This window comes from Tinamus guttatus, unplaced genomic scaffold (assembly GCF_059628265.1).
Source record: "Tinamus guttatus ecotype Peru unplaced genomic scaffold, ASM5962826v1 Tinamus_guttatus_pri_ptg000599l, whole genome shotgun sequence".
Classification (NCBI taxonomy): domain Eukaryota; kingdom Metazoa; phylum Chordata; class Aves; order Tinamiformes; family Tinamidae; genus Tinamus; species Tinamus guttatus.
The window spans coordinates 2,955,094-2,978,136 of record NW_028289133.1 but is presented as its reverse complement, the minus strand read 5'-3'; the positions used below and the strand labels follow the sequence as shown (position 1 = coordinate 2,978,136).

Genomic DNA, 23,043 nt, shown 5'->3' with positions numbered 1-23,043 from the left:
CCAGAATCTGCACTTACAAAGTCGTCCGAAAAGGAGTGTTGGGGAATCAGCCACGTTATTGCAAATGCCTGATGCCAACCCTGCAAAACCACTCTCACGGGATGAAGAGGAACCTGTTCCAGCACACAGCAGCAGCAGATCATCTGTCTGTGGTGAGGTGTGCTTGTTTTGTTGTATATAACTTGGGCCTGTTGTGTTTAACTCAGGCTTTTGTCCTGATTCCAGATGATTCGCTCTTCTGGCAGTGGCCATGGTAGGTTTGTCTCCTGCAAAGTTCCCCACCGTGGGTGGTTTATGTAATTTGTTTTTAATTTTTTGTATCAAGTGCCATGTTGCCAAGGCAATAACACATTATGTTAATATTTATTGATTCATTTGTTTTCATAATTTACAAAGGCAAAACATGGAGCAGTGCAAAAACTTTGGGCGTATGAATGGGAGCCTGGCACAGAAGTCATCTCCTCTGGAGCCAACAACAAAAGCCTGGTTCTGATCTGGGCTCCAAAGGGATGTGATCTGCTAACCCTGTATTATCACATTGCGGACCGTGTTCCCAGAGTTGTGCCCTTGCATGCTGCAGGTCCGTGATAGCATCAGAAAAACAGTGACCATGGCTTCGGCTTGGAAATAGAGCATAATCTGGGTGACATCTCAAGTGTGTTTGTGCAGGGACCCACATACGTGTTTGCTGACACAAATAAACACAAAGGCTCCACGCTGCGTCCTGCCTCTGAAAAGCACAGATCGGCTAATTGTTTCAGGCTGAAATGGGGATTAGTGCAGATGCCTGTGCTTTGGAAAGAGGACTTGCTGCTGGCAAAACAAGACAAATACCTGTCATCAGCACGGATTCGCTTTATTCCTTCCCCATGGAAATATCTTTTTTTTTTCTTTCCATCGTGTGCAAACAAATTTAGAACAGCGATCCGATGCCCTCTCCTTTCAGTTGGTGATCAACTCGGATGGATTCTCCTGACACTTCACTCACTATCTGGATCACGACCCTTGCTTGTAACATTTGTTCCCTGATTCCCTGGCCACGGCTGTTGTGGGAGAGAAGTGCAAAGCCCTTGATAGCAGGAAGCTTCCCCTTCCAAGCAGGTGGGGTGGTAAGAAAGAGAACTGGCTCCAGAGCCCGTTGCAACTGTCACTGCTGAACCAGCAAGACAGGATGAAGGATGTGGCACCGTGAACTTATTTAACGCGTTTTCTGAGCTGGTGGAGGGGGCATGCCCTGACTCTGATGGGAGAGTGCAACTGTGGACTGCCCTTTACTCAGTCCACAGCGCAATGGGAAGCTTCATCCCCAGATATCTTCTCTGCTTTCCACCAGGCTTGGGGGGTCCTACATCTCCTTGGCGACCTATTTGGAGAGATTTTAGGGTCTGCGTTCACTTTTCAGGGATGAGGTGGTCAGGATTTATGGACTGCAATGTCTTTCCCGGTACAGATTCAGTGCAGAGGAGAGGGGGAAGCCTCCTCAGCTACAATGTCCCAGATCACGGGACACACTTGTCCATGCAGGTGAGGCGGTCCTGCTTTACCCAAGGACACCATTCCCCAGAGGACACCTCACCAGGGAGAAGGTAACAGTAACAGCCGCTCTTAGATGACCCACACCATGAATCTGAGCCTCCTAAAGGAACCCAGCTCCAATACAGCAGCAATCAGCCTTTTAATAGCAAACAACGTATTTTAACCTGTAAGGTTTCCTATAGCCAGTTTTGGAAGACGGAAAACAGGACAGGAATCTAAGGAGCTCTTCACGTATCAGTTCAGCAGCGTAACATGTGTGGTTATAAGAGGACTGTTTACTCTGGAAAGTAATTGCTGATGTCTATGCTCCCCCTTGCAGATAGCGATGGGTTTCACAAAATTACCATGCCTGGTAGCAATTGGCATCCTCTCCCGGCAACAGTTTGCATCTAGTAACTGGCACCCTTCCTCTGCGGAGCAGCCAAGAAGTAAATGATCATGAAAATTGAACTGTTTATATCCTACCTCTACATAAGGGGAGAAGCAAACAGATTGCAATGCTGCTGAAATATAGCAAAGCTTGCATTACTGCCTGGGTGGCACCTGTTTCTTATGTAAAGTAAATAGGAGACTACAGTCTGCAGAGCTGCCAGGCTGACAACTTTCAGATATGCTGAATTCACTCTTTTTTGAAAAGCCTTGAAAAAATCTTTCTTAAAAAGGGAGAGAAATAAAAAACCATGAACCAGGGAAATGAATTGTGGGTTCTCATTACCAGAACAGATCATTTATGATCCTGGCTCTCTTCTTTCATGAGTAAATGTAAATCCTTGTAGCTTCAATAAAATCAGTGGAGTTATCTTTCTGCACGTTTAGCATGAGAAGAAAAATCACCAGATATATCTGGAAAATCCCCTTGCTTCCTTAATATGAGACAAGGAAGATTAATACCATTTATTCCGCTGGGAATAAAGGAGGGCTGGTATGCAGCTGTCAGTTTTAAGTGTGCACATTAGAGAACATTTCTACTCCTGTTTGAAGAATTACTCCTCTAAAGCATAGTTGTTACTACTCAGTTCAATAAGAAATTTGAGGAAAAGCTGGAGCAATAACACAGCACAGGGATAGGGCTGTAGTGAAGACACAAACATAACTCATGCTACTCTGAAAATATACTTCATTAGCAGACAACACCATTTACACCCTGATCTGTCTCAAGTCTTGCCTTGAGTCTGTAGCTCAGACCAACAGTAAACATGCACATAACTTAGGAACTTCATATACATTAGAAGGAAGTGGGAAAAAACAGTCTTATATGAATTATTTGAGAATGGGTATCCCCACTCTCCACCCCATGCTGCCAAGCCCATCACTGCACTTTAACAGCAATGACTGGCCTAGGTTGGCCCCTAGTTTTGTCCAATTCTGCAGTCTTTACCTACTCCTCTCTCTCCTTTCTCTCTCTGTTCACCAGTGCAAAAACCTGGACACGCTGCTTTTAACTAGACAGGGGATTCCATCTATTTTTATTTTATTTTTTATTTTCTTAACATCACAGGATTAATAGGGACCTATTCATAAAAATCAAAATTAGTAACATATACCTGCATAAAAACAGTGTAGATAATTCATCATTAGATACCATAGCCTCCAAATTCAGAAAGAGCCCATGCTTGTATCCTGGTGAATGTACCCGTAAACAAAATTATGATCTTAATTTGGAAGTCCACTACTCCCAAGAGAGTTTTCAGCTGTGCTGTCATCTGTCAGAGTTAATACCATTGTAGTCACGGCAATTATTAGTCTGAACTTACACCTATGTAGCTAAATACAGAACTTGCCCTGCGGAATCTATGGACCTAAAAAATATATTTTTTTTCCTTGAAAGTCATAGGGTATTTGGGAACAAAGGACAGTATTTGTTCTAAAAGATAATGTGTCTTAGCTGTTAGTCCTTAGCTGAATAAAGAAACTAGAATCTGTCCCTTAAACTCCAGAATGGCTAAAGCTGGCCAAAAGCTGTCATTGCTGAGCAGAATTTGTTAGCAGCAAAAACTGCTCCAATAACAGTATGGCCCATTATTTTTTATTTTGATTAAAAGTGAACTAAAACTTCCCCGGATAAACATCATGGCAGCCACAACTGCTGGTCTCTGCACAAATTCTGGATATTTTGCCAAGCGTCTTTCCTCGAGAAAGGGAACAACAGTTTAGCCGTGCTCCACTTCTGATTAATCCAGAGCATTTTAAGAGATTGAACCCTGGCTGTGGAGAAGCAAAGTGCATTAATGCCAACAGCTTCGTCCTTGCTGGTCGAAGATCTTTTTCCCACACTGGGCAGTACTCTGCCCATAATGAAGCACAGATTCATTATTTGAAGGATTCGGTTTTAAAATTAGTCTAAGTGGGAGAACTTGGCAAAAAGAGGTACTGACAAAGTTAATTTAGCCTATTATCAATTCAAAAGGTTTAAATAGGCAGTGAAAGTCTTTCGTAAGTGTTCATTGTTTAGAGTTCAAACGAATACTTTCTGCTAAATTGCATTTTGAGGTTTAATCACACTCTGCTTCATGTTTCTTTTGGTAATTGGGATCTCTTCATCATATAATGTGGGGAATTCAGGCAAATGAGTTTCTCTGGTGGAAGTTAAAATTTTGGAAGTTTGCCTCAAAGTGCAGGGTGCTTTGAGAGGGTTCCTGAAACAACCACTCATCTTTTTACCCAATAAGGCATTAACGTTTTGATCACTAAGGAAGTCTCATATTGTTGCACACAATAGCGAAAAGAAAAATAAGTGACTGACTTTAAGGTACCATTATTTTAAATCATGCTATTTTGGACTCCAATCAAGGGGAGAGATTTCTACTGTCCTGCACACGCTCACTGTCTCACTTGGCTTAAGGAGCTGTTTGGCAACCGTCTGTAAATCATTTTGTCCAAAATGTTAAACATCGGCATTTTCTTTACCAAAGGGAGAAACAGTGAGAAATGCTCATTTCTGAGCAGTGTTTTGCTCCAGGGAGGGATACAGATACTGGGAAATGGCACCCAGTAGACTGTGACTGACGTGTAGTCCAAGGTCTGGGCACTTGTCCAAATGCATGTTGTCAAGTCCGCTATGCCTCATATCAGTTCTTTCAATGCCAGATTTTTTTTTCCTCTCTCCTTCTTTCTTTCCTCTGTCAGTTCCCTGTGTTTCCTGGACCCCAGGCATTATGCTGTGGAGAAATATATTTCCCTTGCGCTGTGTCCTCAGTGAGCACCCTAAAACCTTTGCTAGCAGCGTGACTGCTCTAATCACGTCAGCAGAGATCTGACATTGAGTCTTCTAGCTCTGCACATCACACTGAAGCAAAATAAATACAAACGTCCTTATATATGTAAAAGCAAAGGTGAATATGTGGTTGGTTTCAATCTGCCGGCTTGTTTAACAGTTCTGTTATTCTAATGGTCTTCCTGCTATTCTTTCTGACATGAGAAATGCAGAAATGCTGTATTTTACAGCTAAAAATAATTAGCCCATAATTGAGGCCTATGCAGTTTTCAAGAAATGCAAAGCAAAACATGCAATTTGAAAAGGGAGAAATCCAGGCAAGCTATGCATCTGGCTGTACAACATATAATAATAATGAAAAAAGCATCTTACTCAATGATCAGAAAAAATATTGGCCCAAATAAAGCCATCAGCTGGAATGTTGTAAGATTTACTATGTGCTGCATGCATGTGTATACGTGGGCTCTCCTTCCTGCCTGTAAAAACTGGGGAGTAATCAACTGGCTGCAGAGGTACTTCATCTAGTTTCCCTAAAAGAGAATTTGTTGCACAGACTAGAACAGAAAACAACAGAAATATAAATATTGCTTGAAACGGTATTACACTTCCTGACAATAAGGTGTATTTCCTGCAGTAAAAGGCTGAAATTAATGCACCCTGTCAACTAAGCTTCATGATATCTCTGATTTATAGACATTAGAATTATTAGGGACATGAGACATTTTCAGAAATAATTTTGTATCAAAATCTTTATGCTCTGGCATTTTAAGAGTAATTTTCAATAATTTCAGTTATTCGTATGTCAACAAGGAATAATTCCTTGATTTTTGCAGTTTCTTCAGTTTAAGGGACGAGTCTGCAATACATAGAAATTAACAATAGCATTTGCACTAAATAAAAAGGAACCAGATGTGTATCCAGATGCACACAGCAAACTCTTTGCTACCTGAGACCTTTAATTATTTTTCTATATCTTACCAGTAACATATCACTAAGCGAAATGTATTTTTTTTGCTAAAATAAAATTTAGAGGCACTGTGCAGAAATTATTGGTTGAATATTTTGACTCTGTGTTATGAGAAAGCTAACACTTGATCATCCTAATGATCCTTTCTGATCTCATCTGTTAATGATGTTGGAAATGGCAAAAAAATCCTTAAATGAAACCAAATAAGTCATTCTTTAGTACATATGGGTAAAAAAGAGAAGAAAAACTTAGGGTTTCACTACAATTAGGGCAATATAAGAACTGTCCCAGTGAGTAGACACATGGAGTCAGTTACTCATCCAGAAGCCAGGGAAGGGTTTTCTCCAGATGTTGTGTTTGTTGTTGGTTTTCCCCAGATGTTGTGTTGGACAGAGTCATATCTGAGAGGAGAAACAGTGACCAGGCCAAAATGTGAATATGAGCGAGAAAGAGAGGAGCTTCCCAGAGCAGTGAATAAATTGGTGGCTGTGCAAAATCCTGGGCTCCCCGTGTGGGTCTAGGCTCATCCCTTTCTGAAATCCCAGCAGAGATGCTTCAGGAAGAGCACATGGGGATGGTGCAGCTGTGCAGGTGGGACATGAGGATGATCCCCTGCTGTTTTGCAGACCCAGGAGGGCCCAAACCAGGCAGGGCAGCAGCTGGGATCCGGATGCTGCGACAGGAGAGGGCCGCGCTGCAGCGGCGCCCGCGCCTGGTGCAGGGGAACGTGCAAGGAGCCGCACCGCGCTGCGCCGCGGCAGCCGGCAGCGAGCGCTCCCCGTATGACCCAATTAGCCACTCCATCGTAACAAATCAATAACGGCATCTTCTGAAGACGAGCAGGCAAGCGCTGCTGGCCCGGCACGTGGGAGTACCAAGGTGCCATCGCAGAGGAACACGGCAGCCTTGCTGCCTCTGTCACTGCACAAGTGCCACCGTGAGCGTGACACGTCCTCCAGGCCGTCGCAGCCAAGAGCTGCCAGCCACCTTTGGTGGGTTTTCTTCTTAGCAGCCTGCTATAGAGCAATCAGGGTAATGGTGGTAGCTCGTCCAAGGCAGCACAAGCCCTGGACAATTTTTAATTTGTCTCAATTATATTTGAGAAGCCGGAGGAAGCAGAAGCATCCTCATTGTGTTAATTTGAATTAAAGGCAAAGTTCAGAGTCTTTTTTTTAAGTTGCCCTAAAAACATTTGCCAACTGTAGGAACCTGAGAAACACTTAGGTGATGACACTCCTGTGTCATCAACATAGAAGAGGATCCAAATGTCAGGCGGGAAGACCTGGATGCTTTGAGGCCTAGAGTAATAGGAAGAGGATGCAGTTCAGTGGTATAAATGCATGACACTGTCCTCTGGGGACTGATTCAGGGTGTCAGCCTGGCATTACTCATCTGGAACCTCACTGCAGTCTTTAATGGGATTTCTGTGAAACACAAAGCAATAAACAGAGCAGTGAAAAAGGCACACGTGGTTCTCATCGATAGCTGTGGGCACCTTGAAGGCTAAGAAATAGCAAGGCAGGAATTTTGAAGATTTAAGTTTTATACCTACATATGCAATGTAAATAGTAAGAAACACTCTGATCTCTGAAACTTTCAATGTAGTTAGTTTGCAGGAAGGTTCTGTCAGGATCCAGTAAGTCTGGAGAATTGAGCTTTGCACACTGAATTGTGCCATCATCACAATCTGGTCCATCCTTCTTCTGAAAACTGAAATTTGATGTCACATATGAAAGATTGTCTTTGTAAAAAATTACAATTACTCTACAAGGCTCAAGAAATTACCCAGTTTAATCATCTAAAAAGCCAAACAAACTCCTTGAACAAAAGGAGAACCACCTCAAAACGATGAAGTCAGAGAGTTGCTGTGGTTGCTGCTGACTTTTGGGGTTTGTTTTCCTGATAGAACAATCTGTTTCTGGAATTTTACATCTCAAAGGCACTGGGAAAACAGAAGATAGTTTTTATGTAACAGAAGATTATTTGGACACCAAGTGTTTCTGAAATATGACTGGATATATGATAAAACAGTGATTACTCTTGCTGTCATTTTTAAGATAAACTTATCTTCAGATCCCTGATGTGGAAGAAATCTCTTCCTTGTGAACTGGCAGGGAGAAAATACCCACATGGGCAAGCAGGGTGGTTAGTCTCATGAAGACCTAAGCAAAAATGATGCAATACCAGGCAGCCACAAATAGATAATAAACACAAAGGAATTAAGTTCAAGATGGCCCTTTCCTATGTCTTTTGCATCTACATTAGCACAACTTTTATTGTTCAGAATTTTTTTTGATTCTTTTGCCATATGTGTGGGCTACAAGCACGTGTCTCCTAACTGGTGGAGCATCTCACATCTCAGTAATAAAAGGAGATTGAGAAGTGCTCCAGAGGCCTTGCTCCTTCAAAATGCTCTCAACGACAGTGTCACAAATTAGTACCGTTCAGGAAGATGTCTGCTGCCAGGGTAAGCTTTGATAAGAGAAACAGCAGATGAAATTTAAACTTAGAAATTTCTGTTATGCTGACGAATGCCACGTAATGAGAATTACACTGTGCATTACGCTGTGGGCCCCACTCCTCTTAAATACAACGGCTTACTTTAGAGCAGTTTTGTGGCTTTTCCAGAAGAGCTCAGCCTTGGTACAGGAGCTGTAAGTTGAACTGATCATCACCCTAAAATACCCCCTCAGTATCAACAGTTTTGCAGTTCTGCCTGAGGCCATCTTCTCTTTAGCCTCTCGCATGGCTCAATCATCTGGATTGACACGAGCACATGATGAACAGAATATGGTCCAGGGTCCTTCAGCTGATAGAAGATCAGAGTCAAATCTATCAAATCCTACACACTGCATAGGATCAGGGTTAATCAAATAGCTTCACAATATAATTTGAACATGTTTGATGTACGGGGAAAATACTTTAATACCTTACACTGGTCTCTGAGCTCCAGGAAAAATGTGTTCCCTCTTTAAATATCTCTAGTGACTCTACAGTGGACAATGGTGTTCAGTGCTATAAGTCCCATGGGAAGCAAGAGAACCTACAGAATCATGAGTTTTCCTGTCATTGATGTTATGCAGGAATTTCTTTTTACCTCTATCTTCATGCAATTCCACCAAGACCTACATGTGTGAGGAGGAAAGCAGGTTTTACAATATTGTCCAACGTCTGCTAAATTCCAGGTCAGCTAACAATGGAAGCGGGACATATTTTCTTCTCCTGGGAAGTAAATATACATACAGATTCTCTTTGCATATGCTAAAATATGCAAATATGTAAAATATGGATTATAATTAGGGGAAAGTTAGAATAGATTTGAATGCTTAACGCACCCTTGGTAGTTCTTGTTTCATTTATGTATGATGCCCTGTACACTAAAAGATACTTCACCGTAATTGTGCCCTTTCAGTGCAATCATGTAAATTTTGCTCTTTTTTCCCTTGTTCTTCCTCTTCATGCTGCCACGGTTATTGCAGTAATCCTGGAGTGAAGGAGGTAAGGACTGGTAGAGAGTCGGGATGTCACAGAATTAGAGCTCTCAAGAGCAAGCAGGGTAATTCCTCGCTGGCCCACAAGGCTGCCTTTGATGCATAGGTTAGCACAGTGCAATGCCCCAAACTTAATATTCAGTGAACTGGCATTTAATACTGAACTCCAGGCGACATAATTTCCTCTGCAGCAACCTCTGTGCTCATCAAGAGGGGTGTCTGTGGGTGCAGAGAGCACGTGTGTCTGGAATGGCACGATTAAAAATCACAGAGCTTGGACCATTCAAGATCTGCTTTCTCAGGGCTATGCACCTTACTGAGCAGTTTACAACGAAGCAAATTTATTAGGATTTATCAGGAAAGTAAATCTCATCACAAAATTATCATTTCTGCTGTTGAACTTTTTTAAAAAATATTTTTCACTTTTTAGTTATGTTAATGTTTTTTGACTCATTTCTTTTGCACCTTCTTGCAAGTACATATTTTCCCCACTTCATAAACTTCATAAATTTCATAAAATCGTTTACTGGATATATGAACTTGCTTCTTGTTTGTATTGTTTCAGCAGTATACCCCAAAGGCCTCAGAAAAGGGTTGAAAATTTGATTGGGACTATGAAAAAAGGAAGAGTAGTGACCTGCAACAGCTGTTTGTCAAAGCTTGGAAAACACTCATGACAAGGCTAATTAATTTATTCCTTAACTCCTTTCCTTCTGTTTAATGCCCATGATAGCTGTGAGCTGCATTTGATTTCCCTGTGTGTTTCTGAACCATGTTACACTTCTGTTAATCATGCTCCTTAGCACTGACTAAGTACTGAAAAAAATGTCACTCAAACATATTATGTTACTGCAATTCAAACTTTGAAGGTAACCTGATAATGTTAATATTTATCGGAAATTTCTTTAAAAGACGCAGTGTGAAAACTGAGTATTTGATTTTGATTCTCCTATTTAGCTTTGTTTCTTTTCTGTTTTGTTCCATTCTTAATCCTTTATTTTTATATTGCATATAGTAATGCTTCAACCCTATTGAAACACTTTGAAGAAATGTTCTTAACAATTGCAAATTTAATTTTGTTCTGAATATTTTATCTTATTAATGTGTCAATCTTTTAACATTAATTCTTCACCTCACAACTCTAATATATCTCACTATAGGTGAGCATTTTCTTGCTCTATAACATAAAATGATCTTTCCCCTTTACTAACACATATGCTAGTACCTACAAGCAAACATTGTACTTTTAAATAAAATTTTAGTAGTTTAGGGTTTTTCAGGACACCATCAGCTGTAATCTTTAAAACTTTTCATGTTCCATGCTCCAACTGCAAACATTTCTATTTATCCTGACAAAGGTTGAATACGATGATACCACACGTGCACCTCACCACACACACATATGCTTTATTTTGGGCAAAATTGCAATGAACCTTTCCTATACATTATGGATGAAAAAACAAAAACAAAAAAGCAAATGTGACCCACTGCAGCAAGCTGTAAAGCAATAACTTTGATCTCCAGAATTATACACATTTCTGCCATTCAGCACCAGCTAATGTTAAGAAAGCCATCTACTATATTCAGACTTCACTCTTCAAGTGTGCTCTGCCTGTAGATTTAACTAATACGAGGCTGGTAATAGAAAAAAGACATCAAAGAGAAAACAGATGTTATCCCTGGAAGTCAATTTTCTTACCAGCTGTCACAAAATGTTTTTACATATTCTTATTCTCTCTTTAGATGGAGCAAGACACCAATGGACAGGACCTCATGGAGGTCTCTATGAACACGTCCAACTTGCAGAAAGGCAAAACTGAATACAGCCACATTCAGCTTTGTGATTTGCCTCCACCTCACCAACACAAATTGTTTAGATTTATTGCAAAAAAAAAAGAAGTATAAAAAGCCCATAAAAGTGTTTTCCAGAATTTTCAGACTTTTTTTTTGTTATCTTGATGTCCTGATGATATCCCATGCCTTTGCTTTTCCAAGGAGCTGGTCAATATAAGTTACTAGTGACCAGATGCACTCACTTATACTGAAAAGCTTTGTACAATGAAGGAGCAGAGATTAACATTTATCAGCTGATCTGTGACCACCTTCCTGGTATAGGATATTCCTCTGGCTGCTTTGATTCATTTATATATTTATTTTCAGGAGAAATCTGCTATTATAAGGGCAGCTTTGCCTCCATTTAACCTAGAGATTGGAGGTCCCTTCCAACAGCTTGATCCAAAACCACATCTGTGATCCAGTGCCTGCTAAACTCTGCAGGTGTCAATTGGCATCAGAGCATTCAAGTTCAAGGCTGAAGTATTTGGGAACAACTTTAAAAAACTACAATACATGGTGCCAAGAGTTAAAGCCGGTAGAATGGAGAATAGGAGCGAAGCAGAGAGAGAAGAGTATTCTCATGGAGGTTTTTCTTCTCTGTTTAACATCAACATTTCAAACCCCTAATTTTTTCTGCCATTCCTACTGAGGACTGTGAGGAATAAGCAAATCCAAAATGTCAGACCAAAACACACAGTCAACTGTTTTTCCTGTTCAAGTATGTACGATTCTATATCCTCTCCTCACTTTCTCTGGCAAATTGCCATACCAGCACCTTCCTTGATCCAGTTTTTGAGGGAATTTTTGAGAGCTACCTGGCCCTGGAACCCCACTATAGGGCTCAAACCGAGCTACTGTCTGTTATGAGAAAATGCCTGGCAATAGTCAGAATGTCTCAGATTCCCATGATTCAGCTGAAAGAAAAATACAGGCTCCTATGTGAGGAAGGACTCCATTGCTCTTGTTAGAAGAATTAATCTAGACAAAAACAAAGACTACAGAGAAAGGGAATGCCTCTTGTTAGAGAATGAATATTGCTTTTGGATATGCATGCGTAACTTCCGAAGTTAACAGCATATCAAAGGCAGGTTTAGGCCACAGGACATTTGCTTCATGAGCCGTGGATCCAGAGGAAGGGTGGGAATAAGAGCCCTCTCTAGTTATATTATGGCTAGCAAACATTTTAGTTGCCTACCTGTTCCATTTCCGTAAATGTGCTCTGCTCCTCATCTTCCTCCTCGATATCAGACTCTCCCACAGCAATAGGAACACAAATGGACAGGTCAGGATTGGTCATGAAATCATCGTTGTCCATAATTCCCAGGTGTTTCTCCCCGTTTTTATTCATGCCATCCTCAGTGTGGTTCTCCTTGTAGCTCTCCATGTCTTTGCCAAGCTCGGTAGTTGTGTGGCTGTTCACGCAGTTGTTGAGAGCACCTGTATTCTGGGCAGCAAGTTTCATCATTGCCTTTTTTTCAGCAGTTGTTTTGGGATGCCGGAGGACGCTGCAGCAAAAATCCCACGTTGTGTGCTTCACATATTGAAGTCCCCTGTTGATCCGTGCAAAAGCAAGCTGTAGGTTGTTCATCTCTCCATCCTCATCAGGTGCCGAGAGGTTGTCAGCACTGAAAGAGCTTAGCAGCAAGGCAAGGAAGAGGTTGAGCACCTGAAATGTATAAAATAATATTAAAAAAATCACCATCGTTTGGAGGACAACTGTTTGCTTGTTTGGTCTTGGAAGCAAGAAGATCTGAGTCTAATTTCATCTGTGCCTATGTAACACCACCAGCATTTGTGGAACTACCTCTACATAGAGGTGGTTTCAGCAGGAATCAGAATACTGCAGAATTTTCCAAGCACATTTTTTTTCATATGGGCAGAAATTCACCATGGACAATAATACATCCTGACTTTCCCTTTCCCTGCAGCTTCTTGAAGCATGCAAAACAAAGTGTTAAGCTCAGAAGCAGAACAGGGGATAACATTTTCATTAGAAGATACATAGTATACATAGTGTCAGAATTCTCGTGATAATATAATGAATTTCCTATCATAAGTATTATTCCATCTTGAAGAAAATCATTAATTTCAGTGCTTACAGAAATCCAGAACGGTGCTGCTTATATGTAAAAAGACCACTCTAGAAATTATGTATTCCGGTGCCTTTTTGTTTTTCACTCAGTATGAATATTGTTATTTATATTTCACAGTATAGAGTGATATGCATACACGGGAAACTTCAAACTAGTAGTATATTCAGAAACCTTTATAAATAGCTGAATGTGTTTTCATGGCCAGCCTTGAAGACCTGCTGAGACTGCGAATAAACACCTAAGAGGCCAAATAATTTAAAAACTGATCACTAATTGCTGTGTATACAACACTATACCTGTCTGGTCTAAGCAGTATTGAACTATAGATTTTATGCTGCACTGAAAAAGGTAAAAAACTTGTACCAGAGACAGACGCCTGGGAAAACTGTGATCAGACAGAGATTACTTAAACCAACATCAGCTGAAAGTTTTTGTTGCATCCTCTCCCCCTTTTCTTTCACATATTCAAAATATCTGAGCTGAAATTTTGCAGAGTACCCTAGCCTGGTCTGGATCACGCCAGTAGCACTTTATTTGAAGCATCTTGTCAATTCTATTTCCTGAAGTGCTGATTGCAATCGCCGCAATTACAAACGAAAGTGGTTGGTAGCCCTGAAGTTGCCAATGTTCTCTTAAGAGCTACTGAATGCACTGCCCCTGCAATGCCCCAGCACAAGCAGACCAAACATACCTGATGTATCCTGCTATGAGCAGTATGTGCCACACACTTTTTACATTTATCTGAAACCTGAGCCTAGCAGGAGGCTGGGCAGGACAACCTGCAGGGTCTCCAGTGGCATCAGGCAACTCCTAATTCAGCCCTTGATCTCCATGGACAGTAACAGCAGCTTTGTTGTCTTTCTCATACAAGAATACCTACATGTAGACACTCAGTTTTTCATATCTGAAGCTAAATTTCAGCCTATACTCCATTAATTCTGTTTGCAGAATGACTTGTTTAAAACGCTTCATTTTTCCATATTTTGGTTGAGATACAAAACCATAGTTGCATGGGTTCATCCCAACACCTTGCAGGTGTATATAACAGGCGGTAGCATTCTTTGTGTTGTTATTTACCATGGATTATCAAGCAATATTGTCTGCTTTGCAGAAATGCTGCTGACATTTTGCATGAAGAGCTATTTGCACTTTATGCTTTTAGCCAAAAATAAATCTCACATATCATTCCCTCCTTCCTTTATGAACAGGTAACCTCAGACATGTATGGCTGGGTGTTCAGAGCGAACTGCGGTATAAGCACTTTATGTTTACTTATTCCCCTCAATTTCATTGCTTTTTGCTGAAAAATATATACTTGGCCCATGACACACATTTCCTGTAAGATGTTGCTAATAATATCTAGTCCTCCTGGATACTAAAGCAATGATTTCAGTTTAAGTAAAAGCAAACTAGAGACTAACTCAGTTTCCAAAAGCAATGGTAGATTTGCATGTTGATATGTATCTCCTTAAAAAAAAAAAAGCCTGTTTTCCAGTGGCCCTGAGCATCCAGTCTCCCCAAGCAGGTCCTCTTTGAGGTTAGGACCCAAATAATGGATGTCCTCAAATAAACTCCAGCACCTCTAGCATAACGAAACGCTAATGATAACACATGATGATTTCATAGGTCTTTTCACTTTCCAAAGCTAGTGACTCTTGTTACGTAATTATTTAGCAGAGAGAGCAAGGAGCAAAAAGTTAGATTCATTCAGCCTAATTTTAGATGCCTCTTTGAGGTGCTGAAGTTGAAGGAGTTTTCCTAAGATATTTTTATAAATCATGGAGACACTCTGGCATTCATGGAGATTTGGAAGGGCTGAACCATGCTCTGGAGGTATCTACTGAAGCATAGGCTCTCTTGGGTCTTGATTTAGGTATTCCATAGTGAAAGTTAGGGCAGTTACGGCTGCAGAGCAAATAACTAACAGGACTTGCCAAACCTAGCCAGTGTAACAAGAAGTTTCTCATGACACTCTGACCAGTAAAAGTAACTGATTTTCTTCTTTTCTGTTTGTTTCTGATGGCAGTGGAGAGCTGCACTGCTCTTCACCCAGCAGAGGAGAAGATGCAGCCTCTTCTTTGGAGACCTTGATGACTTCTAGCAAACTTAATATATCAATTATTTTGTTTACTGTGGCAAAATCTAAGAAACAGCAAAGCAAAACTGTTCATGAGGGACTATATATATCAAAGAAACGAGAGATCTAAGTTAAGGCCAGAAAACAGCAGTAATAGGTCATCTAGTCCATCTCTCTGTTACTGGACGACTATTTCCTTCTTTGGAAGTACATTTTCCCATCCTTTGTACATTTTCATCTCAGGGCAAAGTTTACTGAGAAAGTACTTCTGCAAAAAGCAATTTACATGATCAGTTATTTTCTGTATTCCTTTTTCTGTTATTTCAGCTATTTGTGCCTGGATAAGAGGCTTATATCCTCCCAGCCTAGTTTCTCTTTATCCTGTAGCCAACTCATAATCTGAGGTTCATAGCATTTTAGGATCTTGCTGTTGAAATGATCATGACACTCCAAGTATAGCATGAAGTTGTCCTTGTGGCCCAGGGCAGGAAGGAGAAAACATTTTCTTTTTCGCATTTTCTGCCCAAGGTCAGCTAGGAAAACATGTGAACATGTGGGTGTGGATTTCCTGGCTTGTAGCCATATAGATTTTTCTAGAGAATTGTGTTTGACCCAACAAGGCAATCTAGCAGTCATGGAGGAGATTCTTATGAAGCACCATATAAGCATTCAGTAGAAACAGGAACTTTTTTAACCAACTCCACATTATCCTGCTTGGACTAAAAACAGGTATGTTTAAAGAAATAGCATTTCTTTAAATATAAGAAACTGAAATTTAATGAAAACAATGGACCAAATTCAGTCCAATCTCCATACAAAATCTGTGTGATGGTAATGACAGCAGATGCTCTGTAGAGGAAAGAAAAATTGACGTAATATTACAGGAATCATTCTCTCTTATATGCAGCGTGAAACCGTCTATCACTAGCAGTTTTATATGATTTATTTCTACTTTCCTTAGGAAAGAAGAGAACAGGACTTGTTTTTATCCCCTGGCTTGATAGCTACCATGTGAATTTCCCAGCAGCTATGGAACAGCCCTCGCAGAGCTCATGCTTGAAAGGCATAGTCCTGTGGCAAGGCTGATACTCACACGCAAGGCTTTAGGGGAGTCATCTGCTAAGAGAAGGCATCTAGGGTCCTCTTTATAGACAGGCAAAATGTAAGAATTATAGTCAGAGGTGCCTGTATATCCCATCCTATATCCCTTCTGCCTGGATGTGATCCTATGCAACGTGCTCTAGGTGACCCTGCTTGTGCAGGTGGATTGGATTAGACGATCTCCAGAGGTCCCTTCCCACCTCAATGATGTTGTGGTTCCCTTCTCACCTCAGTGTTGTTTGATTCTGTAAAACCGATGGCTCCAACACACAAAATGAAGCAAAGGAACAAAAGTGTCCGGTATCTGTGTTGACTATGAGGAATAGGTGGCTGCTGCAGCCGTAGTTATCTACACTATAGACACTGGAAGTCAGGCGAATTGAAAGCCACTCACACAGCCCATTAGTGTTTCTGCATATTTACCATAGGGATGGGAGTTTTGGGGACTGTTCTCCACAAAGGTTATTGACATCACGTTTCCCTGCAGTTTCATCGGTCTCTTGTGTACCCGATCGTCTTCAAGCTGTACAAGGCAGAGCAGTAATGCTAGATGGCAGCTGAGCTCACCCATATGTGATGGTGTTTGCATGTATGGAGGGAACAGTCACCCTACTTCTCTCCTCGCAGTTTAAGGGGGTATGTATAATTAATGGACTGGATTCCTCAGTGCTGTTCTCGCCACTTTACATAGAAGTAAATCTGCTTGAGTAATGGACGGGTAGATTAGGCCCATTAATTACACTTCACAGCACCTCTGTGTCACATCAGAGTTTCCCTGAGGTCATTTTTAAACTGTCATTCATCTCTCCCTATTTTCAGGGGAGATATGAAGCTGGACTACCCATGGGTTTATCAGACCTAACATGGGTACATCCATTTAGGAGCAGCAGGCAGGACTATGTAAAGAGGACTATGTAAACATCACTCTTGCTGCCTATCTGACAGGTTGGACCACAGTCTGGAGCTCAACAGAACGAGATACTTCCCATTCAATGCACAGCAGCAGACGTCAGCACAAACAGTCCTGTCTATGCTGATGGGAAAAGAAAGTTGGAGAGAATCAAAAAGAAAGAAGGAAAAAAACTTGTAGTAAAATAACAGAGAGAAAAATAAAACAGTGTTAATGGCTACCATGAGGAATGACTTTCCTGCAGCCAACGCATTATACCAATCAGCATGAGGGCAGGATCAATATGAGGGCAGGATCAAGCCCAGAGCCGAGAAAATTAAGTCAAAGAGATGAGAATTTTTTTTTATAAATACATTTCCCAGGTTTGCCCAGAGAAGGGAGCCTACAGTGGCAAAGAAGCAGCAAACAAACAGGAGGAAGGAAAAACTAAGATTAAATGTGCTTGAAAAATGTTCAAGCCCAGAGACAAATGGAAGTGCCTTTTTACTATCACCATGAAAATTCAACATAGAAAATATCAACTTTTTTCACAGTATATTTCAATCTAAACCCCAAATTTTGTCAGCTAGCAGGTACTTTACTTGCCAGTAAAATATGACATTGATTCACAGAAGGCAGAGTTCCGTACAAAAGTTAACTCAATTAAAAATCATAATGCTTTTCCACTGAAAAATCTTATAACAATTTCAAGCAGATGGAGACAGAGCACTGAGATTTCAATGTGTTTGGGAAGGGTGAAATCAAGAGTTGTGATGAGACGGAGCTTGCAGAATCTGTCATGGGAGGTGGAAAGCCAAAGTAAGTTCGAAAGAGGAGTTTTGCTCCAAGCAGGAGACAAAGAAGCCTATGGTATATGTGAGAATGTCAAAGAAGTGATGAGAACTAATCTGAACAAGAATCTGGCTAAGGATGGTCCAAACAAAGTAGAAAGAGGAAAATATGACACGTGAAATCTAGAGATGACGAAATAGAACAGCAGAGCCTTTTATAGCAGCCAAGAAACAAAATGGTTGAGTGAAAAAGAAATCTACGCCTGATTCTTCACTGGTTTATGCTGCTTATAGTAATACCAAACATATGGAATATGTCCTTATCTGTTGGAGATTCTCATATGTAAATGTGGGCCAGTGATTTTATTGGATTTAGGGGAGTTTAACATGCTAAAAGTGGGCCAAGCTGAACTTTTGGGAACAGGAGGAAGTGTTGGACAGGAGATTCATCATCAAGCAGGCGAGAGAGACCTCCACCTGAATAGGGTTCAGTGGACCCACAGAGGGAGGAAACTTCCATGATATTCATTTCATTTCCAAATTAACACTTCAGCTTATTTCCTTGGGAAGTCACAGACTATGTTGCCATGCAAACGCAAGTGGGGAAATGTAGATTCCACTTTCTTTTTATATGTCAAACACCTCTAAGAAGATGTCATGATTAGCTTATTATTGTACATATCCCTTTTAATGAGCTATTTCTAGAGGTGACTGTTGGAACTAACGGCTCCCTTGTTAGTTTTGGTAGAATAACTAATCAATATATTTTAACTCAGAGATTTTTTTTTAACAAAAAGCATAAGCTGTTTAGAGGAAATGAATAATGTATTAAATTTGTACCAGCTGATCTATTTTAACATTAAAATATTGTCCTTGCCTCAGTGCATGCAAGAAAAATCTCTGTTGTCATTACCCTTTCAATGACATCCAGGCAACTCGCACAGTGACATTAATAAAAAGAGACACATTTACTTGTACCTACCTTTGCACACTCTTGTCCAATTAAATTTGACTCAGTGTCTTTTAGATTTTTAATAACTATCCAACTATTAGTGAGAACTCAACCACTGACAAAATCCTACTTAGACTATTAACCAAGGACAGATGTAATACAAAAATGGGCAAAATGATTTCCATATACTTCTGCAGTTTATGCTTGTTTTTATCCTACATAGCGAGCAGTACTTTTCTTGGAAATGCAACTCCTTGACAGTCCCCTGACTACAACCAAATCTCAACAATTCATTAGTATCATAATAAAACAATATACATGCAAGTTCCTACTAAAAATATTTTCTCCTGCCACTGCTTCATATAATGTTACCAATGCTTAAGCAGTGTTTTTCAAGGAATATCTCTGACTTGGAAACATGAGTAGCACAAATGGCATAAGGCTGATTTCCAGTGGGCAGGTTTAGTGTATTAACATTTGTCTTCCTCCATATACCTGAGAAGTCTCCTACCCTTGAAGGTGAATTGGGTATGGTTTCATATTTTATTCCTCCATCTGACACCTCACTGGCTCATTTATGGATCAGAGCAACAAAACCTTAAAATTCCACTGATAAAGATCTCCCTCCTTGAAATTTCCTAAAGCAACCATACCTGTCCTGAGCCATCAACAAACCTGGTTTGGACTTCTGCTTTTGGAAACACTTACTTCACAGATGAAAAGAAAGAGTATCTCGTTTTAAGCTTCCCTTAAGGCACAGAAGATACAAAAGCTCATTTTTCTTCTGTGATGCCACTTTAATTAAGATTTTTCACTATTACATTTGAAAAGATTTACCTTTCTATGGATGTTCCAGAGAAAAGATGGCATATTTTAGAAATATTCAGCATGGACACCAAATAGTGCCCTGAAATATACTTGTCCCATAATACAAGACACAAGATGCTTACTCAGGTTTAGGCACCCAAGTGCCAAAAATCAGCTATTCAGGAGAAACAACTGAGCCTGTAGCAGGATGCACAAACTCATAAATCTGAAGTGACAGAAGGAAGCAGATTCCTTTTTAGGAGACTAGTTTTGAAAGTCTCATCTGTTCTTGGGTGCATTTCCATCGCCATCACTTTTTTGAAAGATAGTCTCCCAATTTCTTAGCAAAGCAGTTTTATTCTCCCAGTCTTTAAAGTACTCAATTTACCATACAATCACATTTTTTGAAACAAGAATCCAACTTACCAGCATTTCATGGTCTCTTAGAAATATTCTGAGCTTAACTCCCCCAGACTTTTAGCCCAGCATCAACATGGTGTTACACGTTAGGGTGGAACATATCTGCCCAATAAAATGATAGTTGCCTACATGAGTACTGATAACTCTCACATTTTTTTTTTAAATCCTGGAGTCTTAGGCAAGGGATTTCTTTGATTCTCAACTGACATACAATAGGGCACAGGCTTTCCATCTCTCACTAGCAGTCATCAAAAGAAACCAGACTGATAGTTGCTATCAGGATTTATCTTTTTGATTTAGTACATGATACTATGTGTTTCTGTAACCTTGAAATCCTGTTGGGCCACACATTGCTTTCAAGGATGCTTAATCATTGCGTGGACCCAGCTAGATGTTGGATCAAAAGCTTCAGTTATCTGGGTGCTCTGCTTCCCAGAAACTACTCAAACATCTTGCCTATAACCCTTAAAATGCTCAGGGCAGTGAGGATGGAAAATGGGGCACATGAGCAGCAAAAATTTCTCTGCAGCTTCCTGATTATGTGGGTACCTGGCATGAAGGCAGGAAGGGGATATGAAGGGAGAAGTTGGGAAAGCCACTGAGGTTTAGGTTTCTTCCTCTGAGGTTTGGATTCTTCAGTACTGTATTAAATGTTCCTGCTGCCCGCCATAGGCGTATGTAAGTGGAAGCAAAAAGGATGGTAACACAATGACAGTTGCTTGGAGTCTATTATGCGTATGTCCCAAAATATGCTTATTCATATATTCTGGGCTGCTTTTCTGCAAAGGTGCATGTGAGTTGAGAAAGAAAAATTGCCCTGCTTGATAAGATGTCCAAGCTGATGGTGGAGACTCAAATGACACTTGCACTTCCCTCTAGCCATCCCTTGAGCCTCCTGGTTTCTCCTGGACCCTCTCTAGCACTGCAGCCCCCCTCGGTCTCTAGCGTTCCCCCAGCTCTTGTCACGGCTTCTGTAGCTTCTCAGGGACTCCCCCTCCTCCCTGGAGCCCCGCACACATTCCGCTTGCTGCTTTGCAGATTTTGCATGTCCTGATGATGACCGTTCCTGACATGCCTATTCTCGCTTGTTTGTCTAGTGGCCTTCTCAGCTGATGCAACTGAAATACAAATGCACATTTCCAGAATGTTGGGCGCTGCTGAGAGAGCAGATGAGGTGAACAACTGCATCCAGGACGCAAACACGAGGGAGCGGGGAGAGGGGAGGGGAAGGGAAAACCCTTGCAGGACTCCAGACTCATCGAGCAAAGTGAACTTCCCTTTGAACCTCCGGTGGATGCATGTTTCCCTGCAAGACACTGCTCTTCCCCAGCTCTTCGTGCAGTTGTATCTCAGCCCTTCCTTCTTCCATTTTTTGTAAAAAGAAGAGCTATAATGGGCCAAAACGCTTGCCTAAATGAGAATACCTGCTAGGTGGTGGTACTACAACGTGCAAGCCTTCAGCATGCAGACTGCTGCTGTGGTTTGAAAATTAAAAGAAAAAATAAAAGATTGAAATGTTGTGGGTAACACCTCCTCCCCCACACTGCCTAAATCCATTTGGTTTCCAGCAATCAGTTCTAACCTAGTATTTGTAGTTAGAAGGCACACAATGAACAAAAAAATCCACGTTCCATCCTTCATTTATATTACACATCAGATCTGTGAATAAGAACTGCAGTATAAATGTTACATTACCCTCCAAGGATATTAACCTTTATTTACAGAGCTTTTCAGTTGAGCTTTTCGGTGGCCCCTTGAATAAGGACATGTTTGTCATTAAAAGACAAAATAATTACTCGATTCAGGGCAGTAAGTCTGGCTGCAACTTTTGAGTTGGACGTTTTTCTAGGTATAAAGAAAAACAATGAAAACAGTTGCTCTAGATTTATATCTACTTTGAAAAGAAAATCAGGAGATCACTGGAAATATACTATCCATCAGTGTTCCATTTTCATTCACTTTTTGGGACAAGAAATTTTAATGAATGAGGCCTTTGGGGTAAAGCAACTCTTAATCACCCTGTGAAAAAAAAAATAAGGTCTTGAAACCCTTGCGTAATGCTTCATGTCTTCTAAAAAGGCCAGACTCTTGATTCAGCTTCACTCAGTGACAATCCCTTCACTTCAGGCAGAAATGCAAGGCTCATCTGAAGACAATCTTTGTCCATTTTAATATACTCGCTTGCATCAGTAGGGGATTTCCAACACTTTTGCAAGCCATGAAATAAATTTTATTGGAGCAAATACATCTATAACCTTGTCCCACTGGCTGATCTTGCACCATGGGCTACCAATGTGCAGAGGCAGTGGCCACATCTGTTCCCTCTCCTGTTCCTCAGATAGAGACCAAAGGTACTAAAGCAGTAATACCAAGCAGCTGACTTTAGGAAAAGGTTTTACACAGAAATAAAGTTGCTGTGCTAAAGACCATACAACCCATAGAGCGGATCTGTATCACACATCTATGCACAGTATGCATCTATTATCTGAGATTTTTTTTATCGATTCCCTTGGCTGCAAACACAAAACTACAGGCAATATTAGCAAACAAAGCTAGTCAGAATTAAATATTTATCACATGCCTTTACTTTGTTGTTAAGTGCTGAGAAAGACAAACAGGGAGGAAACGAAAACAATTAATCTAAGTATCCACAAACTTGCAGGCACACACAGAGATTGATTTTGTTTAACTGTATGATTACAGCTGTAATTACTAACTAATTACTTGGGATCCAATGGCTCCTTGTGTCACTTAGGGGCTATCATTTAAGAGCAGGATCCTGGGTAGGAAATTCCCATATTTTTTTTTTTTTGTCACAGACTGAACTTCACATACATCCGTAGTCACACCTTTTCCCCACGCAAACAAT

The 23,043-nt window shown here is 40.7% G+C and overlaps 1 protein-coding gene across 3 annotated transcripts in view; it reads right to left on the bottom strand.

Moving 5' to 3' along the window:
* LOC104578150 (sodium channel protein type 5 subunit alpha) overlaps positions 1-23,043 on the bottom strand; it is a 160,270-nt gene that overhangs the window by 55,340 nt on the left and 81,887 nt on the right. For all 3 annotated transcript variants that reach the window (XM_088534772.1, XM_088534773.1, XM_088534771.1), the window contains exon 16: positions 12,240-12,710. In XM_088534772.1, the coding sequence (XP_088390898.1) occupies positions 12,240-12,710 (471 nt within the window). The remainder of the gene's footprint in view (positions 1-12,239; positions 12,711-23,043) is intronic.